Source organism: Mytilus galloprovincialis, chromosome 2 (genome assembly GCF_965363235.1).
Source record: "Mytilus galloprovincialis chromosome 2, xbMytGall1.hap1.1, whole genome shotgun sequence".
In the NCBI taxonomy this organism is placed as follows: Eukaryota; Metazoa; Mollusca; class Bivalvia; order Mytilida; family Mytilidae; genus Mytilus; species Mytilus galloprovincialis.
The window spans coordinates 58991133-59013521 of NC_134839.1; the positions used below are offsets into that span (position 1 = coordinate 58991133).

Here is a 22389-nt window from a genome sequence, read left to right on the forward strand (position 1 = left end):
ACATTGGGTAAAATTGTTTATCAGGTCAAGATCTATCTGCCCTGAAATTTTCAGATGGATCAGACAACTTGTTGTTAGGTTGCTGCCCCTGAATTGGTAATTTTAAGGAAATTTTGTCGTTTTTTGTTATAATTTTGAATATTATTATAGATAGAATTCAACTGTAAACAGCAATAAAATTCAGCAAAGTAAGATCTACAAATAAGTCAACATGACCAAAGTGGTCAACTGACCCCCTAAGGAGTTATTTTCCTTTATAGTCAATTTTTAACAATTTTCATAAAATTTGTAATTTTTTACTAACATTTTCCACTGAAACTACTGGGCCAAGTTCATTATAGATAGAGATAATTGTAAGCAGCAAGTATGTTCAGTAAAGTAAGATGTACAAACACCTCACCATCACCATAACACAATTTTGTCATGAATCCATCTGCGTCCTTTGTTTAATATTCACATGGACTCTAGTTGTTTCACTTGGCACTTACTAATAATTCATAAGTGAAACAGATTCTACCAGTTAAACCTGGTTGACGTCAATATTTATTCTTTCTTTGTAATTAAAAATAACAAAAATGCCTTGCAAATCTTGCATTTTGAAAATTAAATTAATGGAGGGGTGTGGTAGAATCTATAATTATAGCAGAAAAAATATCTATGTGTTACAATAACTGTAGGTTTGGAACATGAAGGCTTATACAGAATAGCAGGTTTACATGACGAAGTGGAAACTATCAGAATGGAGTTTGATAAAGGTATATTTTATATTCATTTTAAAAAGAAAATGGTATGCATTGTTAATAGGTTATAGTGCATTCAATTATTTTAATATGTTATGAAATTTTAAATAATTTGGCCCATTTTGCACATCTGATGCAGTGAAATTGGTAAATTTATTGCTATAATATGCATTGTAAAACCAATTTTATGTCCCAGTTATTGGTTTGATATAATTTGACAGAAGCTATGAAAGGCATCACAGATAAAAAGTTTCAGATGTTATATGTATCATAAAGCTTTAAGTCTCACCAAATTTGGGGTCATACATTACCAATAAAAAACATCAGAATTGAGTTTAAATGTTAAGGAAAAAATTGCCAATAAATAACATTCGAATTCAGGTTATATGATATAGAAATATTGTTTTTAAATACAACTATATTTTGTTTTAGATCTTGAAAAGACAGATATTAGTGAAGCTAGATATGATGACATCCACAGTTTAACCAGTGTACTAAAACTATATTTCCGTCTTTTACCCATACCACTAGTTACTTTTGATGCTTATAAAATTTTACTGGATGCAATAAGTGAGTTTATTATATATTTAGGAGTAAATACAGATAAATTGTATGTGTAATACAATCAATGGCAAGCGTGCTGTATCAGCCACCCATGATGATATCGATATCAACACGGTTGCAAAAGCTTTATCACACCTTTAATCTGTATGACGTCATGTCATCGATTGCAGTCACAGTTGCACTGAAGGCTTTATCAAAACCCTAACCTGTATGACGTCATGTCAAACTTTCTTATCTGTATAACATAATGTCAGATAAAAAGAACATCTACTTCAGGTATATGTATATAATAAAGTGTATATGATATGGCTTTTTCAATATCACACACTGTATCAACCCTCAACCAATATAATCCCTCGAGCAGAGTTCTTGGGATTATATTGGTGTCTCGGGTTGATACGGATTCGATATTGAAAATGCCATATGATATTCTCTATATATAAAATGCTATAAGTTCAATTGTAAATTAATATATTTCAATATAAAATAGGACTAAAAATTGCTGGGGATTCATTTTAAGAAGGCATTTTCTAGCTGTGATCACCGTGTAATCTAAAAAAAGACTGAGATCTACATCTATATCTTTATTCTTTATCTGTAGTAGGGAATAATGGGAATTCATATCACAGAAAATAGTAGAGAAAAGAGGTTTCCAGCTAATAAATGGTGTGATGAAGATTCATATTGTCGAGGAATTCACTATGCCATTGTTATTATTTCACTGTGCCTAAAGCCAAGGTCATAGTTATTATTACTACATCTACATATATCGTAAGCTATACTGTGGATTTGTAGTAAGAATTAATAACAACAAAATAAGAGAGCAGAAAGAGGTTTTCCAGTAAATATTTCAAGAAGCTTAAACAAAATCTCTGATAAGTTTAATAATCAGAAATTTGTGTATATATAACAATATATGTAATATTGAAAATAATGTTATCTTTTATAGAATACAGTGATTTAAGAAGTCAAGATCAGTTGTCTAAAATTAGAGAAGCTTTGTCTAAACTACCTCCTGCCCATTATCAAACTCTCCGATATTTATTGGCACACCTTGTCAGGTAAGGCATGAGAACATATTAAGAAATTTCAAATAATTTTTGTATGGAAATGAAATAGAGTACTCTTATATTATTCACTAAAAAATAAGGAGATGTGGTATGATTGCCAATGAGACAACTAACTACCAAATTCAAATGAAGTGGATGTGAGCAATTATAGGTAACTGTTAGGCCTTCAACAATGAGAAAACCCATACAGGAAGGTTGATTCGGACATGGAAATATGAAACAATTCAATTTAGAAAACTAACAGCCTAATTTATAAACAATTCAAAACGATATATGAAAAACAAATATTACAAATATGAACTAATGACAACCAAAGAACTACAGGCTTCTGACATGGGACAGTCACACCTACCAAAATGTGACAGGGTTAAACATGTTTGTGTGTGCTCACCCCTCCCCTAACCTGCCACAATGGTGTAACAGTACAACATAAGAACAAACTATAAAAATTAGTTGAAAATGTTTATTAATTGTTAAGGTAAAGTAGTAAGGCCAGGGTTTTTTAATTTGTTGGTTTACGGATTTTCCCCATGAAAAAGTCGGGTCAATTGGTTGGAAAAAAAAAATAAAATAAAAATCTCTCAAGACAGGAAATAATGCAAAAAAAAATATATATTTCACCTTTGTACAATATGTTTGGTTTGGTATTTGATCATAATTTCTTATACATTAGAAATATTATTGCTCAGCTGCCATAAACATCACAGGACATCATCTAATAATTTTCTCTGAAAAAAAGGGGTATGTGTCCACAGACAAAGACGAAATTAAATCGTCATATCACAAACGTTGCCCTTGATAAATTTCTTGAAATTTGGTGGTTAATGATCTTCAAACACGAAAACTGATATAGAAAAAAAGTAAAAACGTCATACTAAAATAAGTTTCAACACATATGTCAAAAACGTAATAGACTCGTCCACTGGAAAAACAAAGATATTGAGTTCATCAGTTGTCTTGTCTTGTCTTGATGTCATGAATTCCTGTTTTTTATATCCAAATTGATGATTTTTTTTTTATTATCAATGACACAAGACTGAAGAAAATTCCAAAGGACTTGTTTTAATTAAGTTCTTCAACTTAACGTCTTCCACAGTTTGACAAGTTCATTCTCCATTTTTTTTCTATCTTACGGAATGATGACAAATATGGGAAACGAACTTAATGTGTAATGGGTTTTAAACACAGGTTTCGTTCCGCAATATTATTTGCGTAAACGACATTTCAAGGTCAGTTATGATTGATTTGTCTATTTTTAGACATGTAAATTTGAAGTTTTAGTTTTCACAACAGAAAGTGTTATCAATTCCGCAAAATAATGCATTTCATTTCATAAAAAAAGGATATTTTATTTATTATTTAGAGATAAATTCTTTTGTTAGGGTCGGAGGGAATAAAAAAGCATGAAAAGTCAATTTTATATTTATTCTGCAAATCGGCAAAATCGTGTCGGCGGATCCGTTTACCAACAAATTAAAAAATCAGGGCCTAATATATATATTTAAAAAAAAAAACGGCAATAACTGCTGACATTAATTGACTTTTAATAATTTAATTATAGAGTTACAGAGAAGAAACCAAAGAATATGATGGGACCTGACAATCTAGCAATAGTATTTGCTCCAACTCTAATGAGAAGTCCAGAAGCAGATCCCTTTGTCAGTTTACTGTCAGCTGGCCATGAACAAAGATCAATAGAAGTCATGATATCATGTTACAGAGACTTGTTTGGCAGAATTAGTACACAACAAAGTGTTAACGAACATAGACTGGTAGATCATGTGTAGAATTTCATACAGTTCAAAACATAAAACATGTCAATTGTAACAGTTCATGTAACGGTTCATGCAATGCACTGTTTATACAGTTCACAACATGGAACATGTGATGTGTAACGGTTCATGCGATGCTCTGTTCATACAGTTCACATAATGGAACATCTCATGTGTAACAGTTCATGCAATACTCTGTTCTTAAAGTTCACAACATGTGGGTCATGTTATGTTCATACAATTATCTTTGTTCTTACTAAGTTACATTGTATGTAACAAGATATATCTGATCATAGACAATTTATCAGTACATATTTAAATTAACAAGGTCAAAGTGCCATATATCAATGATTTAGATTATTTTACCACCTGTTTAGAATGTATAGTGATTGTTGTATCTGTTTGTCACCATTTCTGTGTCCACAATTTTTTTTCAATAACTACTAACCAGATTTTAGATTTCATTGGAAATTCATTGAAAATTTTAACTTATTCAAAACCGAATGGTAATTTGCATCTCTTTATATTTATCCAGTTACTGGTATGATTACTACAATTTCCATTTTGTAAATTATGGTTAATAATGCCATAAACAATTATAAGTTCTAGCTTTTTTCTATCATTGGTATTTGATGATTTTTTCTTGCATGAGTTTTTTTTTCCTTTTGCTACCATGCATTAATAGAGTAATACATAAAGGACAAAGACATTTTACGAACTTATGGACAACGAGATTGTACGATATATTTTTTTGTATCAATTATTTAATGTAAATTAACTAGCACTGACAAATTTAAGTTACATATGACTTACATTACATGGATATTAAAAAAACGATATACTTGACAGCATTATTTATAGACCAGTAATTGTTCACTCATACATTTTGTATTTGCACAGTTTATATAATCTTTGTATCAGCATTTTCCTTTTTGTCTTCAGACCATGTGAAAAACTTGACCGAAAAAAAAAATGTTTTGTTTCAATAGGATAAGGGTTTTGTTAGGAAAGCTTTAAGTTCAATCTGTTTTCATGATTTACATTCTTCACATTAAAGACACCATGAAGCCAAATATATTAATGATTGCATAAAGATGTTAGACCACATCACTACTTATAAAGGATTTCCTATCATTCCTTATACATTTCTTTCAATCATTTAAACAGGTTTAATGCATTTTTCTTGTGTGGAATATTTCTTCTATCAGTAGAATAAAGTAAATTATTGATAATTATAATTAAATCAGTTTATATCTTTATTTAAACTAAATTGTTTGCATGAATGAGTATTCTTTACATTATTTAAGTGTATTATCCCTTAATAGAGATATGAAAAATTATATTGTAAGGTCGGGTGAATACATTATGTATATTATTAATTATATATTTATAATTATCTTGTAACCATGACAACATGCAAGTGAAGCTGAATCCTTTAATAATCAGTTTGATGCTGTTGATTATTATAAACTTAAGAAGAATTTCAACTTCCCTGTAATTTGACCTTAAATATGATTTTGGGATTCTTATTATTTGAATAAAATATGGATTTTCACGCTACAAACCTGAATATAGATTTAAGACAAATTATTTTTCTGTTGATATTGATTGAATATTTTATAAAAGGAAAATGCAACATGATGAAAATCACGTTATTCCGTGAAATTGATATTATAGATTATTGAAAAGCTATTACCCTTACCCCTATTACTGTGTTAAAAAAAGTTAAAAAAATTTCTAAAAATCTCTTTTGACAGCACCCCAGTTTTTATTATATAACTAAATCCAATTAGCATGAAAAGTTGAAATAAATACATTGCTAGGTCTATTTTTCATGGTAAATTAAGAAGAGGAAAGACATTTCAGTATTGTTTTAAATCGCAAATAAATGAAAACCTTTTTAATTTGCTTCAGTCAGTGATACAATCGTTAAGATTTTTATTTTAAATGGCAGCTTTTCTCAGGGTTTTGTAGCAATAGTTCATATTTGGTTTAGCAAAATTATCAAGAATGATTTCTGCTCATTGATCTAGTAGTCACATTGTATTATTTGATTTCATATTGCTTATATGAAATACAGTTTATTTAGATTTGCTTATATTTTATTTAAGTTCCAAAAATATAAAAAGCTTCAAGACTAGAAATTATAAATTTAGGTTTGATTAAATTTCTTAGAAGATATCTTTTTACTTTTTGCATAATGTCATCAGAATTGGAACAAAATCTGTAATATGATAGTATAATGTGTTAACAGCATGACAAAATTTGTTAAAATGGGTGTATTATTTCCCTTTATTTAGCCACCCTCCTTTTCCCCTATTATTTATTAGTTTATTGTAGATTTTCTAACTTTAGGCTTTAAAGTACATAGTTTAAATAAAATTTCATCATGTTTTCCATTTCAACTGTTAGTTTGTTATTTTGAAACGTAACCCTTTGTGTTCCCCCCCCCTCCCCCCAAAAGAAAGTACTAATACCCTCATCACTAATGTCCAGTTTACTAGCATTATTTATTTTATGACTAATATATCCATTAATTTTATATAAATTTCATGGCCATTTCTACTTACATATTTAATATTTTCTTATTTTATACTTTTTGAAGGATGTTATACTAATTTTTCTATTGTTTTTTTTTTTTTTTTTTCCATATCAAAGGTCTTGGAACAGGGCTTGGAGAAAGTATAATAGTTGGGGTTTGGTCTCCACCATTATCAGTCCAAAATCTTGAAAAGTTGTAATTAAATTGTAAGCTTCTATATGTTGATTCATTTGTTTCATTAAGCCTGCTATCCTTGTGCTCCAGTCTAGAATTTTAATATATTGAAGGACTTTTTGTCTTATTTTAAAAATATGCTTTAAAATGTGAAAATATTCGAATTAGCTCTCGCCGTGATATAGCCTTTTTGTGCTAATGCGTCGTAAAGCAACCAACAATCAATCAATCTTTGTGCTCCTTTTTACAAAAGTCTTTACTGACTAGATTTAGCTTACTGAATTTAAATAGGGTTGCAATTAGATATCATGTTTATAAATTATCCATAAGGGGATTTAGATAAAATCACAATTAACATTTTTTCTTACATCAATTTAGAAAATTTAGCCAAAATTTCATTATAGTGAACATTGCAATGAATGCTTCAGGATGAATAAAAGTTGAAATTCTGATTTGATAGCATTATTTATATTCAGAAGTTACTGAAATGGCATTAACTTATCTCATAATTTTATATTTCCTTCTAATATCCCATTTATAGATGCAAACACAATTTTCTAAATATACAAGAAAAAAACTTTATACATGATATTTCCAGCTACTAAAATAAAGTAGCAGCTTCACTCCATTGGGAATGTGTTTACAGTTTGAAATTCAATTTTACAAAGTCCTTATAAAAATCAACTAGTATTGTATATAATGAGTAGTGAAACAAAAGATGGTAGGGATTGGGGAAACAAAATCCATTTAATACTTTGATCATGAAAAATTACAAATAGCTTGTCTTAGAATTTTGCTGGCACTATTAACAATTATATTTTGTTAAGTCACTTGTTGTATTATTTGTCACTGTCTGATCCCAAGATAAGTTTTACTGTCATTATCATTTATGTCAATTATGATAAATAAAAAAGTTAATGGTCGAAAGCAATTTTTTTTTTAAATGATTTTTGTATTTTGACTTGAAAGATGGAAATAATCTGCTAGGAGTCCTCTTCAAGAGTCTTTGTTTTAAAAGAGATTTTTTACAAAACTTAGACTGTGTAAACGAAGAAGTTTATAGATAAACTTAGCTTTCATTATCTGATATATATGCATATGTTTTCAATTAGTAGCATGTAAAAGATTTTCATTTGTTATTTTGAAGAAGATATTTTTATCCTTGTATGCTTGTTCACCTTGTTGCTTTTTTTACTTTCTGACTATAGACTAGTTAGTCTACAATGAAATTAGATTGAATATGATGTAATTTGTTGATTGTGTAGAATATCTCAATTTTTTAATGGAACATGAGAGGGTCCATTATTCCAATGCAATATTCCTGATCCTTATAAATGAAAATTCAAAAAATTAGTTGAGAAGAAATAAATCAGTTTTGGTTCAGTTATTCACCATTTGACTCTAGAATAAACTCAATGACAAAGGTAATGTAAACATCAAAATGAAATTGAGGAAGTTTATCATGTTACAAGGAATCTTTCCTGAAATATTTAATACATGAATAATATTTTTAGTGCACATTTGACCTCTTTTCAACACATTAATTAAGAATCGCCATTACTCATCACGCATACGTTTATTAAAATACTCTCAAGCACCTAAATAACGATTTTCAACTGGTTCTGAATTGAATTAAATTCCTGAACAATGAATAAGATACTAGTAGTGACAATGAATAAGATACTAGTAGTGACAATGAATAAGATACTAGTAGTGACAATGAATTAGATACTAGTAGTGACAATGAATTAGATACTAGTAGTGACAATGAATTAGATACTAGTAGTGACAATGAATTAGATACTAGTAGTGACATATGAGTTTGCATTTCCCTTTAGTATCTTCGCCCCTCTTTTTCAGTCTTTCAGCCGAAATACCTGAACAATAAATTAGATATTAGTTGTCATTTTCAGTCTTTCAGTTTATTTTCAGACATTTTCACTGCAGTTAATTTAGTACTAAATACACACCTAATTATTATGTCAATTAGTTATGTTGCCTACGTTAAGAGATTAATGAGGCTGTTGTTACCTCTGCTAACGGATTTCTACATGTGCTGATATCTTGTAATATAACATCTAAATTGACTTGAAATGAAATGTCTAAGCAGTGTTTAGTATTGTGCATGCAAAATGTCTGAATAACAGATGCATTTAACACTGTAAAGTCAGGCATTTCAGATCATGTTTAAATCAATATGTCTTCTTCAGTCAAAAGTTCATTTTCCTTTGAATGCTAATGATAGATCTGTTATTTTTGTCACCTGTTAAGTTTACTCACTGTAGGTTATTTATATATTTTGTGTTGTTGACTATTTTTTTTTACTGGTGAAAACAATTTTTTTTAAGATTGTTTAAGATTGTTTTATTATTTCCTTTTAGAGAAAAACAGGATTTGAGTAAATGTCTTTCATGCTGTGTAATATTTTGATTTTTTTTTCAGTTTACTGCTGTTATGTAAACATATATACTCTGCAAATGCTACTTTGAAAGGGGCATTTCATTTTTTGAAAGTGAATATTCATTTGATGTTTGATAAGGTGCTTGATCAGAACTGGTTTGCGGTATTAAATATTTTAGAAGAAAATAAATCCATGATGTTTTGATCTTGAACACTTCAATTTAATATCTTATTAATGAAAGACAATCTGATTTTTTGGGCGACAAATAGGTTCAACATAAAAGTTTGCCCCTTCAATTAGTGAAGAATTACACAGACATATATGATAGAATAACATCATCTTATTTACATTTGAAGATTGTATAACCCAATTGTGTTAAATAATAATTAAGATCTGCTAAACAATGTTGCTTCATAAATTTTTGTGATTTACCAAATTTTTGATGGTTTCGTAGGTAGAGCAAAACATCGAATTTGAAAAGACTTTGAAGTACAGATTTTTAGTTGCCATAGAAGTAATTTTAAGTTGTCATGAAATAAGCAAATCATTAATCTCAAAATTAGGTAACCTTATTTCTTTTCCTGCCACAAACCAAAGAAATAAATTAATCAATGGTACAAAAAATGTGTATCAAAATAAACGCATCATATATTGCTGCTATTGTGGCTGACTTTAATAATTGTTTTAAGTTTGTGATGAGGTAAAAAAATCATACATATCTGTGTTTTAACTTTAACCTTCTTTATGCAGTTGAAATGATTTTCCTGTTGTCTTGATACTATTGCCAGCTATATTCTCTTTTAAAGACTTTTTGTCGATTATGTAGAGAAACTTATTTTAGTATCTCTGCCATGAAATTTTTCTTTATGTGCAAAACTTTTCTATTATATAATCGAAAAAAAAAACTGACAATTGGTTTCTGGTTGAAAGTTTTTGGCATTGACAATCATACATCTTACTAAAGCTTTACTTGTGTATGATTTAAAACTATATGATAGTGGAAATGACAGGGAAAGAATTTTCTGATCAAACAAATACCGTTTCTGTTTGGTATTTGGCTATTAGTAATAAAAAGAAGCCATCATTCTCAAATTCAACGGTGTCTCATTTTTCATTTACTAAAACAAACTTGAATGCTCTTATTTTCCCTATTGAAACAAGTTTTTAGAATACTTTTTTATGGTTTTGTTGCAATAGATTTCATTTCACTCAATATAATTATAACAATTTAGTTTTAAGATGTATATTTAGAAACTTAATAGGTGTGCATGATTTTCATTAATGCTATAAATTTGATATTGAATACAAGAGAAACTGAAGAAGAATTCATTGAAATAAAAACATTAGAAAAGTACATCACATGAAACTTTTTTTCATGAATTTATAGTTTCTATTACTGCAACATCACATTGTGCTGGTCATGATGTTATCAACATAAGATGATATTCCTAAATGTATAATGCATGTAAAGATATAATTGTTGAACGTCTTTTTTTGCTGTACAATGAAAGAAACATTTATGCTTTCATTTACTTGTGGATTTATACCTTAATTATTATTGTTGTTTTATAAGTACCAAATACATATGATATTGTGGAAGTAAATTGTTTTGTAATAATAAAATTTCATTTTCACTCAGTTGTTACTTGTTTTTAAAGGGAAAGGGGAGATAGCAAACTAAATACTGCCTTAAATAAATGAAAAAATTAAAGCTCTATCTGAAAAAGAAACTTATTTAACTGTTCTGTAGTAAATTAGCAATTGAACCTATCCATTAGTTGTCAGTTGGTTTTACAGACGTCATATATCTATATTACTGCTATTCATTTTTATGACCCTGACACTTAGTTGATGGTCATGCATAGCTACTAAAAGGATATGTGAGGCATACGTCAATGAAATTGCTACCCAAAGAAAAGAAAAAAACAAGATATCACAACACAGTCCTCAACAATAGATAGATGGTTACATGACATGTTAAGCTGTAAATTGAGCATTATCTGTTAATCTGAAGACTTAAAGTATGTTTTTCTAATCTTTACGCTCACTTATTTATTGAAGAGACAATAAAGTTACCAAAGCCAAAGAGACATACAAACGTTGCTGACTAGTATTGATCGTCGTTCATTTACTTTCATGGGTTCATCTACCCTTATTCATGAATTAAAAGGTAAATTGTATTATCATAGATATTTGATTTCGTGGTTAAGGTAAAGGATACATTAAAGCATATGCTTCACTGAATCTTAAAATTCGTGGTTCAAATTTATCTTTTTATCCACGAAAATCGGTACCTCACAAAAAATAATAAATTCACAGTATAAGAAATTCATTGTCACTAGTAAGATTCAACAGGATCTAAATACCATATGGATTATTATTTACAAAGATTTCATTCTATTCCTTGTAGGTTTATAACTTGGCAAAAGATCTAAGAATATAATGAAAATAACTACTGAACCAAAGACAACAGAACCTACAGTTCCCATGACAACTGATGATGTTCTATTATCTCTTGCTGATGTCTTTGTTCTCACGAAGGCTGATAGTGTTTCCTTTGTCATTTGCAGATTTTTTTCTGTCTCTTCCAGTTTCCCTTTTAGCTTTATTCGAAGGTCTTGTCTCTCTGAATATGAACCTAATGCTGTCCAGTTAGATCGATGTCTACAAGTGCAGGGGCAATTTCCTGAAAAAAGATGTATTATATGGTATTTTATAGATCATCTGAATGCATTATATCAAGAATAAGAATATAAAAATATATCGAGCTGTATACTAGTACTCGCTACTTTACGACATGATCACTTCACTTGTGTGTGTTTACGTTTTATAATTACATTTTATATAGAAAAAATCATACAGATTAACAAGAGAATTAATATCACCATTTAAGCAATTGAAATCAAATCTATATAAAATGCTGTTTCCATGCATATGCACATACATGACACAAACAGAAAGTCCTATTTGTTAGAATGCAAGTGAATGAGGGTGGTTAAAAATTATAAGTGTCAATTTTATTTTCTTATTGTGTATTACTACCACACATCCACACTTAATCAGTAATAAAAAATGTGAAGATAAGCGTATGCCCAAAGAGTTCCATTGAATGTCAGCACAAGCGAACTATACTTATATCAATTATATTATTCACATCTTATGATATTTGTTTCATGTACGGTTCAACGATTGTACAGATTACTAGTTACTTGGTTAAACATGATACTTTTTTATTTGTTATTTGGTACATTGTGAAATTGTGTTTTATCAGCAGCGCAATATAGAAAAAACACAATTGATATTTACATGTTACTAATATATATCAATGTCTATCTTACCATGCCAAATGCGTTAAATACCCTGACTAAATTTGGAACCATTTCACTGAATTATGTCAACTACTTCATTAAACCATGTGAATTTTCGATATATCGTTTACATGCGTTCATTTTCAGAAACAGCAGTTTCAATATTTTTTTTCGATAATAAATATTTTCATTTAATTATTTCCTGATATATAAATACCTAAGTAGCCCATGTCGCATACTTAGGGACCACTGTAATTAAACAGCCTCACTTGACCAGGGAAAATTTTAAATGAGTTTAAACTTCCCATAGTTTTGCATAAGCAATTTCAATTTTGAAAATTTGACGTAAAAATATTGAATCAAACATTTCTATTTATTGCTGATTTTAAGAAAATAAGGGCAATTGTTTGGGGAGGTGAACTAACTAAATAAAACGTAACAGCACCAATTCATGAGAAAAGCCCAGTACTAATCATTAATTGATATAACGACGTTATTTTACCTGTGACGGATAAAGAATCTTTCAAAAATGTTGAACAAACTAAAATCGCATATTTTTTAATTTAATTTTTCCATGTTATAGTGAAAGTTATAACGCTTTTCTAAAATATATGATTGCTATGTGCTTTCCCAAATCTGTATTGCTCTTCAAGCGATTTTAAGGCAATATTACAAAAATTGAAAAAAGCACATCCTTTGGAAATATTTGTTTGTTACAGTACCAGTATATGCCAATTTATAGAGTAAACATTTAGAATAAAACAACTGGAACTGTATCAATGATGCAAATTATAACATACCATGCATCCGTAGAAATGGTGTTACAGTACTTAAAAGCATATTGATTCCCGAAATGGTTTGATTGGTGGTTCGATATTGTGACTTAGATGTTGGTGATGTTTTTACGTCTGGTATTAACCATGTTAACGTCGTCGTCTCTTCAACAATGGTTTGGTATAAGGTTTTTGTTTCCCTAGATGATGAAGCTTGATTGACTGCATCTGTAGAATAATATGCAAATCTGTTCAATAGAATGATAAAATAAAATGTGGAAATTATTATAAGTCAAGATTAAAAAAAATTCTCAACACCTAATTAGTATAAAAGGGGGATGTTATATAATATAATATTTATTAACGGAATTGATTAGAGTGGTTTAGTGTCCACAATTTAGTTTACAGTGTTGTATGTAGGTTACATGCGCTTATTTTGTTGAGCAGGATTCCAGTATGTCCAGTATGTACATTCTCTTTGTCTTTGCGCTTGGGAGGTCTTGTTTGAACCTTATGAGTTTTGACTTTCGTTGATCGTTTAATGGATGATTTTTTGAGCATTTTATTTTTATAATATTTATGTCTTGTTTAAAAACTTTACGATTTTGAAATTCTGAGTTAGAAAAAAGACTGTTTTTTCGTAATCTCTGAATACCGCTATTAATGTAATGATTAAAAATCATGTAATTATTAGTTGCAATGAATTACTGTGATTGAAAATATGAAATAAATCGGATAATATCACTCCTCTGACGTCATACGACAATGGAGTTGTCAAGATGTGTCGATGACTTTGCATTAATACAATTGAGAAACATAGAAAAAGATATAGTTTCTTTCATTTTCCTCTTTATTTCAATTCAAAAGAACATAGACAATGTAATAAAAAGAATGACCAGTTCAAGAATCAAAATATAGAAAAATATTCAACTCTTCCCCAAACAACTTTGATGAATAACTAATAAGTGTCCGCATTCGTGAATTAATGATAATCAAATCTCAAAGGATTAGTTTAGGGCACTTTATAATTGTAACTTTTAGTATCTGCTTACCCTTGCAGAGTAACTGAGTTCACCCCAGTGTTTTTGTTTTTTTTTTTTTGGGGGGGGGGGGTTCTTGTTGCTTAGTCTTTAGATGTCTGTGTTATGTCTTGTCTACTAGTATTTGTCTGTTTGTCTTTTTCTTTGTTGGCCATGTCTTTGTCAGTTAATTTTCGATCTATGAGTTTGACTGTCCCTCTGGTATCTTTCGGCCGTTTTATTGGAATAATAAAAAAGAAATTATATTGGTTTAAATTCAAAAGGTTAGGGAATATCAAACAAATATAAAACAATATAACAAAGTAAATCACACAAACATCAATATTACAAGTGTTCATGTGTATAATGTGGCGACCTGCCCCTCCCAAAATAGCATTACGGTTAGAATAAAAGTTTCAGAGATGTGTTACACCATTAATAGGACACAGTCAAACAAATTAAAAATACCATTTGCAATTAATAACAATATTCAACTTTATACAGCGACAAGTTTTAGGGAACTGTTGTCTCTTAAATGAGTCTATTTTGTTTTTACCTTATCTTTCATGTGAAGACAAATATTTCATTGTATTACCTGTCATGTTGTTATACATAATATCAAAACAAGAAGATGTGATATGATGACCAAAATGAGACAATTATCTACCAGTGTTCAGATCCTTAATAGATTTATTCTTGAAATACGCTCTACACAAGATTACACATTGAGAAGGTAGTTATTCAATCTATTGAGCATAAAACATTGATTTAAATGGTAGGATTTGACCTAATGTTACAATTGTTTTTTTCTACAGAAGCTACGAAATATTCTCTTGCTTGACTTGGAGACACTGATGATTGAATTCTTTTTTTTTTGTTCCAATAAATCATAATTACTCGAGGCTCACATAAGCATAGACACATAAATCCAGTATCAACTCTAGGGCTGTTTGATTTCATGTTAAATATTAAGTACTTATTTTTTCAACTCCCTAGGGCAAGGTTGACCTAAGTGGGATTTTTAGGTCCTCTTTGGTCATATGGCTCCACAACTGTTTCAGTTCTTATACATCCTTGAATTTCAAAAAATTGACTTTGAGCATTCCTGATGCAGGTAAATGTAGAAAAGATCTTCGTACACATAAATTTAATGTGTAATTATGATATTTTCGCATATGCAAATCTGCAAACAACACTAGATACTTACTCCTGGACACGGAACACTACTCTCAAGATATGTCATGCATTTATTTTATGAACAAAACTTGAAATATTTTTTTGCCTGTATATTTGAGTTATGCAGTATATTTGAAATAGATTAAAATGTACACAATCGCAGTAAGTTGTCCAGTTATAACACAGTAAAAACAAAGATACTATGCCTATGACATGTGCATATTATTAATTAGACTATTTACCGGGTGTGTCATAACATGAGCAACACGACGGGTGCCACATGTGGAGAAGGATCTGCTTACCCTTCCGGAGCACCTGAGATCACCAAATGTTTATGGTGGGGTTCGTTTTGCTCAGTCTTTAGTTTTCTATGTTGTGTCTTGTCTACTATTATTTGTCTGTTTGTCTTTTTCATTTTTAGCCATGGCGTTGTCAGTTTATTTTCCATTTACGTGTTTGACTGTCCTTCTTGTATCTTTCGTCCCTCTTTTATTGGTGACGGACGCAACTCTAATTAATTGTTGCAAAAATTTGTCATAAGATCAAATAATATTACCTGTACAAACACCACAGTATTTCATACATTCTGTCTTCGCGTCTTTTGTAGAACATAGTTTTTTCGTTGGATATTTCGTATCACAGTATAGAAGGGTGTCTATGCATTGTGATGAAGATGCTGAAAAAGAGATAATTCCAATTTAAAAAATTCAATATCATAAAATGAATGGAGTTCAATATCATAAAGTTATTGGAATTATTACTCGCTTTATTTCACTTGACTGGGCGGAGTTTAACAAGTTCGCTCATCATAGACCAGTCCATCTATAGACAGTGACTTGGGATAAACTCATAAATGAAGTGTTTAGTTATGGTCATTCAGTTATCCGGTTAAAATATGTAAACACTTAGCATATGTGTATTCGCAAAATAAATAATGATAGACAGTCGTTGATTTTCTTTTAAAGCAAAGTTAAAAAACATGTAAAATTTATCATATTTGGGAAAGTACAGTTGAAAGTAAAACCATGACGACATTAGTTTCGAAATATGCATATGTCGTTATTTTATAACGTTTTGAAATACTTTTTCCTCTTCATTATATTCCGAATGATTTTAGGGGGGGGGGTGTACGGGGATACGTTGAAAATGGAATTGATCATATTTAAGCTAGGACATACATGCATAAGGTCTAGTATTTTATTTTTTATATATATATTTTATAAAACACGTTTAACATAGATCTCACAATAAGAAAATGATTCAAACAGAATAAAACAATAGCCGATACTTAAAAAAACTCTTGCACATTTAAATGCTATATTTATTAAATCTAAACTATTTCATCCCTTATCGTACACTAAGTTCTTTTCTGAATATTTATTTGGTAACACTGATGGGTTATTAGAAATCGGTAACAAAAATATAACGGCTATAATCCTTATCACACACATAGAATAGACTGTCCTTATGCAAATTGAAACGTAAGCTCCATCCGATCAGTTGAAACAACATTAGTAATAACACATAACCATTTAAAATATATTAGTAGTGGAATAAGCTGAATCTATATGTTCTTTATTTTCTTTTTGTCGTAGAAGACGTCTGATTTAGCTGCCAAATAATATTTCTGTGATTATTTAGATCAGAAGAACAGAGATTTCAAATGTATTAAGATATCATGCTGTCATTTATTTCTCTATAAATGATCAATGCCATAAAAAACAAATACAAGAAGATGAGGTATGAGTGCCAATGGGACAATTCATCTTCCAAGTTAAAATTTATAAAAGTAAACTATATATGTCCACATATAAGGCTAAATCCATCTTTTTAGGTAAACCCTTAGTTGCTTCCTGTGCAACCAAAATGTATTTTTCCTTCTTTCAATTTTGAAAAGAATTGTGAATAGAAACGGGGAATGTGTCAATGAGACAGTAAGAAGATCGGAGGAACAATAAATCTTAGTTTGGCATTCCAACTCGGGTGACTCTAGCGCCAATGATCAGTCCCATAAAGGTAAAACTCTTGGTTGGCGTATTAGGTTATATAAGCTTGATACCTTTGACCAATTTTTGTAGATAAAATTCAATAGAAATTGTCTTTAGAAGTATTTAGTATTTACTTTATGTGTATCTGCCATACATTTTACTGTGGATTCGTCATACATTTTTTTTAAGATCCTCCACTCCTCCATGGTTAACTCCCTCTGGCAAAGTTGACCTTAAATGAACTTATCTAATTGTATGCCTATTGGGTTAAGTAGCTCTGCATGTGTTGATATGTTTTGGCTTTCAAATATTTAGTTTTGAGCAATCCAGATGAATTTAATTCCAGAAAAGCGTTTTGAACGACACAAATCAATAAAATACTAGGTCATCTACCAGCACTGGGCCTCGATGTCATACCCAATTTAGTAGTAATCATATTATGTTCTAAAAATGTTTTCTTGGTTTAACACCAAGACAGATTAAAGGAATAAGTAGAAAAAAATGTTACTAATGGAGTGACCCGGCTGAAAACTAAATTGTATGACAAACGATATGATTTCATTGTTCGGTAACGTTGAAAGATTCTCATCGAAAATGATACGGTTGCAATTATGAAAAGGTTTCTATTATGAAAAATCTGCGCCACTGATCAACAAAGATATGTTCTGCCTGCTGTAACCACAATCCCATCCATATGCAATGGTATACTGTGATTGTTTATGGTATTTCAACTCTTTTTGAGTGCATTACTGATTTTGACTTTCTTGTTTATGATCCCGGATCTCCAAAACATTCCTTTATTGTATTGCAGCACTAATAAGAATAAAGCTATACTATATACTACGCATATATTTCAGAATAATGTAAAACGAAAAAAGAAATGAAAAAAAAGGAAATGTCAAATACTGTTAATTCAGAAATTAATCATTTTTTTTTGTGTTTTAATACGAATAATGCGGAAAGTTGAGTTTCGCATGACAATAACTCGCATTCTGATATCTTATACATATATCTGTACAAATCTTTTCCTAAAATTGCAATAATGAATATAATGAATCTCATTTTTTGTTCAATCTTAAAAAATCGGAATATTAATATACGCAATAATTTCAGCGTTTACAGTATATGCTTTTAATGGTGGCGAACTGCTTAAACATTAATACTTTATTTCAAACTAAAAACAAATTACCTGATAGGAATATCAAAAAGTAAATACATGCAAATCAAAAGTACTCGAGAGTATCATCACACCAGAAGCTACTAGGTAGATTTCAATGTAGTTTTAATTTTTTTCCCCAGTCATTTATATAGCTCCTTGAGTATTAAAGTATGTGTACATTCTCGGATTCAAATCTTTGGATTTGAGAGTCCTGGTGAAATCCACAAAAAAAAAAATTAATTTGGAATTAAATTAAAACTATAATGTGTTATATAAGTATATGAAAATGACTATGTTTATAAAAGCGCAGGGTGAAATTTACAGAATTGAACTCACCACATTCTACTTGAAGAAAACGACATATTAAAAAAATCCAATATGCTTCCATAACGTCCATGGTATACACGGTATACAATATTTATATTCAGTTTAGGTAGTCATGAAACAGAAGCTAACAATGAAGTCAAATTACATTAACATACCCACTAGGTTTTTTTTTTTTATCAATTTCTGCAGCAATTAAAATTTTTACGATGTCAGTCATAAGCTTCTCAATGACTTCTCTACAGAAAATCTTTTAATTAAACTTCAGAGGATTTCTCTGTAACTACCAACCAATTAATATAGGGGGTCGGTACGCATAGACTCCGGTTTTTCTGAAAGTTCTCTGAACAAAAAAATAATCGACTAAAAAAGTAAGTAAAATTTCAAAATAAATGTTGCAATGCCAAAATATATATGTTTGCATCAACCCCATTAAAATTGTGGTTATAAATATAAAGCATCAATGTTTTTTGTATAACATTTACAACAAATTTTGGGATTCATTGTGCTACGAGGGAAACCAAAATGTGCCACTTTGAATATTATCTTTTATTGAATGAAGAAGATCTGTAAACAATAGGTCAAAAAGCATTGATTACCTTGACCTTTCACCTTGTGTATATTAATTTGTTTTGTAAAAATGGATATGAGAAAAAAGCATACAATACATGAAAAATGTATTCAGGACGATTGCAGCCACGAATTTGTTCAAAGATCAAAAGAATGGAGTCAAGGTTATATCAAAAGTGTTTAGCAGCCACCTTATTAAAAAAAAGTTCCTAGCAACCATATATACATATTTACAATACAATATATGACAAAGACGGACGACTTCACACGAAAATCTATGAAAAACGGGACGATTTCATCTTATCAATTATCAATTTCCCATTTCTCAGCAGTAACATACCCCCCTGACACTTCGTATGGTGTTTACATATCTCAATTAATACGTTATTCTCCTGCATGTTCACACTATACGGACTTCATATACAGGAGTGTGCTTCTAACACAGAAACTGCTCCAACAAAGTTATGAGGAGGACAGATTAAGAATGACACTCCGTAAATTTTACGGACACCATCACGAATTGGTTGATCCATACGATGTATCTTTGTCCAAACTAACTATGGACATTTTTACCACGTGTTATATTGTGGTTTGTCATTACGTCGTCTGATCTTTTTATTACCGAACGTGACTTATTCTCGAATGTGACTGTTTTGCTGGGTGTGAATTCGTATTGCTTTAAGACGTGACACGGTACTTTTCCATCTCAAATTGATTTGTTTGGTTTGATGTTGTGTTTGTTGTTGTCATCGGATTTTGTCAAAAGCTTTAACGTTTGTAGTTGTAAATCGTATTTTTTTCTGTTTTATTCGTGTGTTGTGTTGGGGATCCAGTTCATTAGGTAGATTTAATTTTGGATCAACGAAATTTAAACGATATATTTGGTTTGCAGTTTGATCAGAAGAAACACCCACAAAGCTAGATAATACAATTAATTGTCTAATTACTACTACAATTAAATGTCAATTAGTATTATAATTTTCACTGTTATTAGTATAAGTTAGATAAGTCATACAAATCTAATCTTGAATTTCATCCAAATTCTTTCTTAATTTTCGGAACACGTTTTAGAAATTTAAATGTGACGTCACTATGGGTGTTGCAATGACTATGGCCTACAGGGCTGTGATTTTGCAATGTATTCGTTTTTATTCTATAGCTAGTCACCACTTCAGTTTAATCATATATATCTATTATATGGTCATTTTATAAAATTTACTGTTTGCAAAACTAATTATTATTCTTGATAATAATGATGTCTTTGTCCCAGGCGGATAACCCTACCCTAGCACCACTTTTGGTCCTCGGCGATCTTTAACTTTGTGGTGATTATGGCTTTCAAACTTTTTACATCTAAGCATAGTTTTGTGTGAACGTAGCGCGCGGCTGGCATATAAAAATACTTTTTAACCTGTTACCTTTTGATGGCTATTATTCGTTTGTTTCTCTGACCTATATTTTCTCCCATTTATCTGTTTATTTATTGTAATCCTGTCGTGTAATGTTGTCATTTTAATGTTATAATTAACACTGCCATTAAAGCGGGAGGTTTTGGCACGCCACAAAACCAGGTTCAACCAACCATTTTTTCATAAAATGCCCCGTTCCAAGTCAGGAAAATGGCAATTGTTACATTATAGTTCGTTTCTGTGTGTGTTACATTTCGGTGTTTGGTCTCTGTTGTGTCGTAGTTCTCTTATAGTTGATACGTTTCCTTCAGTTTTAGTTTGTATCCCAGATTTGTTTTTTCTCTATCGATTTATGAATTTTGAACAGCGGTATACTACTGTTGCCTTTATTCATAGACTTTAGTTTAAGGTCATGGGTGCCATCACATAAATCCTTGGGAACGATTCAAATACAGTGAAAAAGTGCTCAGTAAATATTCATTTATATTGGCAGAATGTTTAGTAATTATATATTTTCGAATTTTATTTATACAAACATTCGAAAACATCAAACAGTAGTTTTCTTTAAATTAGGAATCCCTTTAAAGCACACACATTGTATATTCCAACTATTTTACAGACTTTATTGTAAACATATATAAAACAAGTCTCCCCCGTGACATCAACTTTTTTCCAACGATAAGCAGATGGAAATATTTGTGTGATTAAGGGAGGGGGAATGAAATTGGTGTTATTCAAATTGTCATTATTAACTTGCTTTACTACTAAAATTACGGGAAAATATAGTCTGTTTTTAACGGGCTAATGTTTGTGTTTCTTTATTATCATACCCTTTAAATAGTCTTTTTTTTAGAAAATTTTGTTAAAATTTTAAATTTATTAAAAAATACACACTGAGGTAAAGTAATTAATGTCATTGTAAATATAATTTCAAAGATGAAAAAATATATAATGCTTTTCTTACAAATTTAAAGATTAATTTCAATTAAAAAAAAAAACCCAATTTACAATATAAAAAAACACTACATAAAAATTATAAACTTTTTTTTATAATTTTTTTTTTATTCATTATGGATTAACAGGCATTTACATAAATTATCTATAGTGGCACATAATAAAGCAAGCGAGAAAAATAAGCATAATCAAGCAAAAAAGAGAAAACAAAAATAATACTAATAATACGATATGATATAACGAAATATGGATGAAGTATAACATTTTCATAAAAAAAATATAGTGATAATGGAAATTACATTTCAAGCACATCTATACATAATACTTCTCTTTTAAATTAATTAATGATTTTATAAAATTATAAACTTAGCAACATGATGTAAAGGTCTAAATAGGACACTGGTTACTTCTAATGTTTGATTTGGTAAAAGTGGAGGTAGATAAGT

General features: G+C 29.8%; 1 protein-coding gene across 4 annotated transcripts in view; it reads left to right on the plus strand.

Annotated features, from left to right (window-relative positions):
• The window catches only part of LOC143063978 (N-chimaerin-like), a 29887-nt gene extending 18990 nt beyond the window's left edge, over positions 1 to 10897 (plus strand). For all 4 annotated transcript variants that reach the window (XM_076236457.1, XM_076236458.1, XM_076236459.1 and 1 more), the window contains 4 exons: positions 678 to 755; positions 1173 to 1310; positions 2254 to 2365; positions 3936 to 10897. In XM_076236457.1, the coding sequence (XP_076092572.1) occupies positions 678 to 755; positions 1173 to 1310; positions 2254 to 2365; positions 3936 to 4161 (554 nt within the window). In that variant the 3' untranslated portion in view covers positions 4162 to 10897. The remainder of the gene's footprint in view (positions 1 to 677; positions 756 to 1172; positions 1311 to 2253; positions 2366 to 3935) is intronic.
• Positions 10898 to 22389: the final 11492 nt, after the last annotated feature.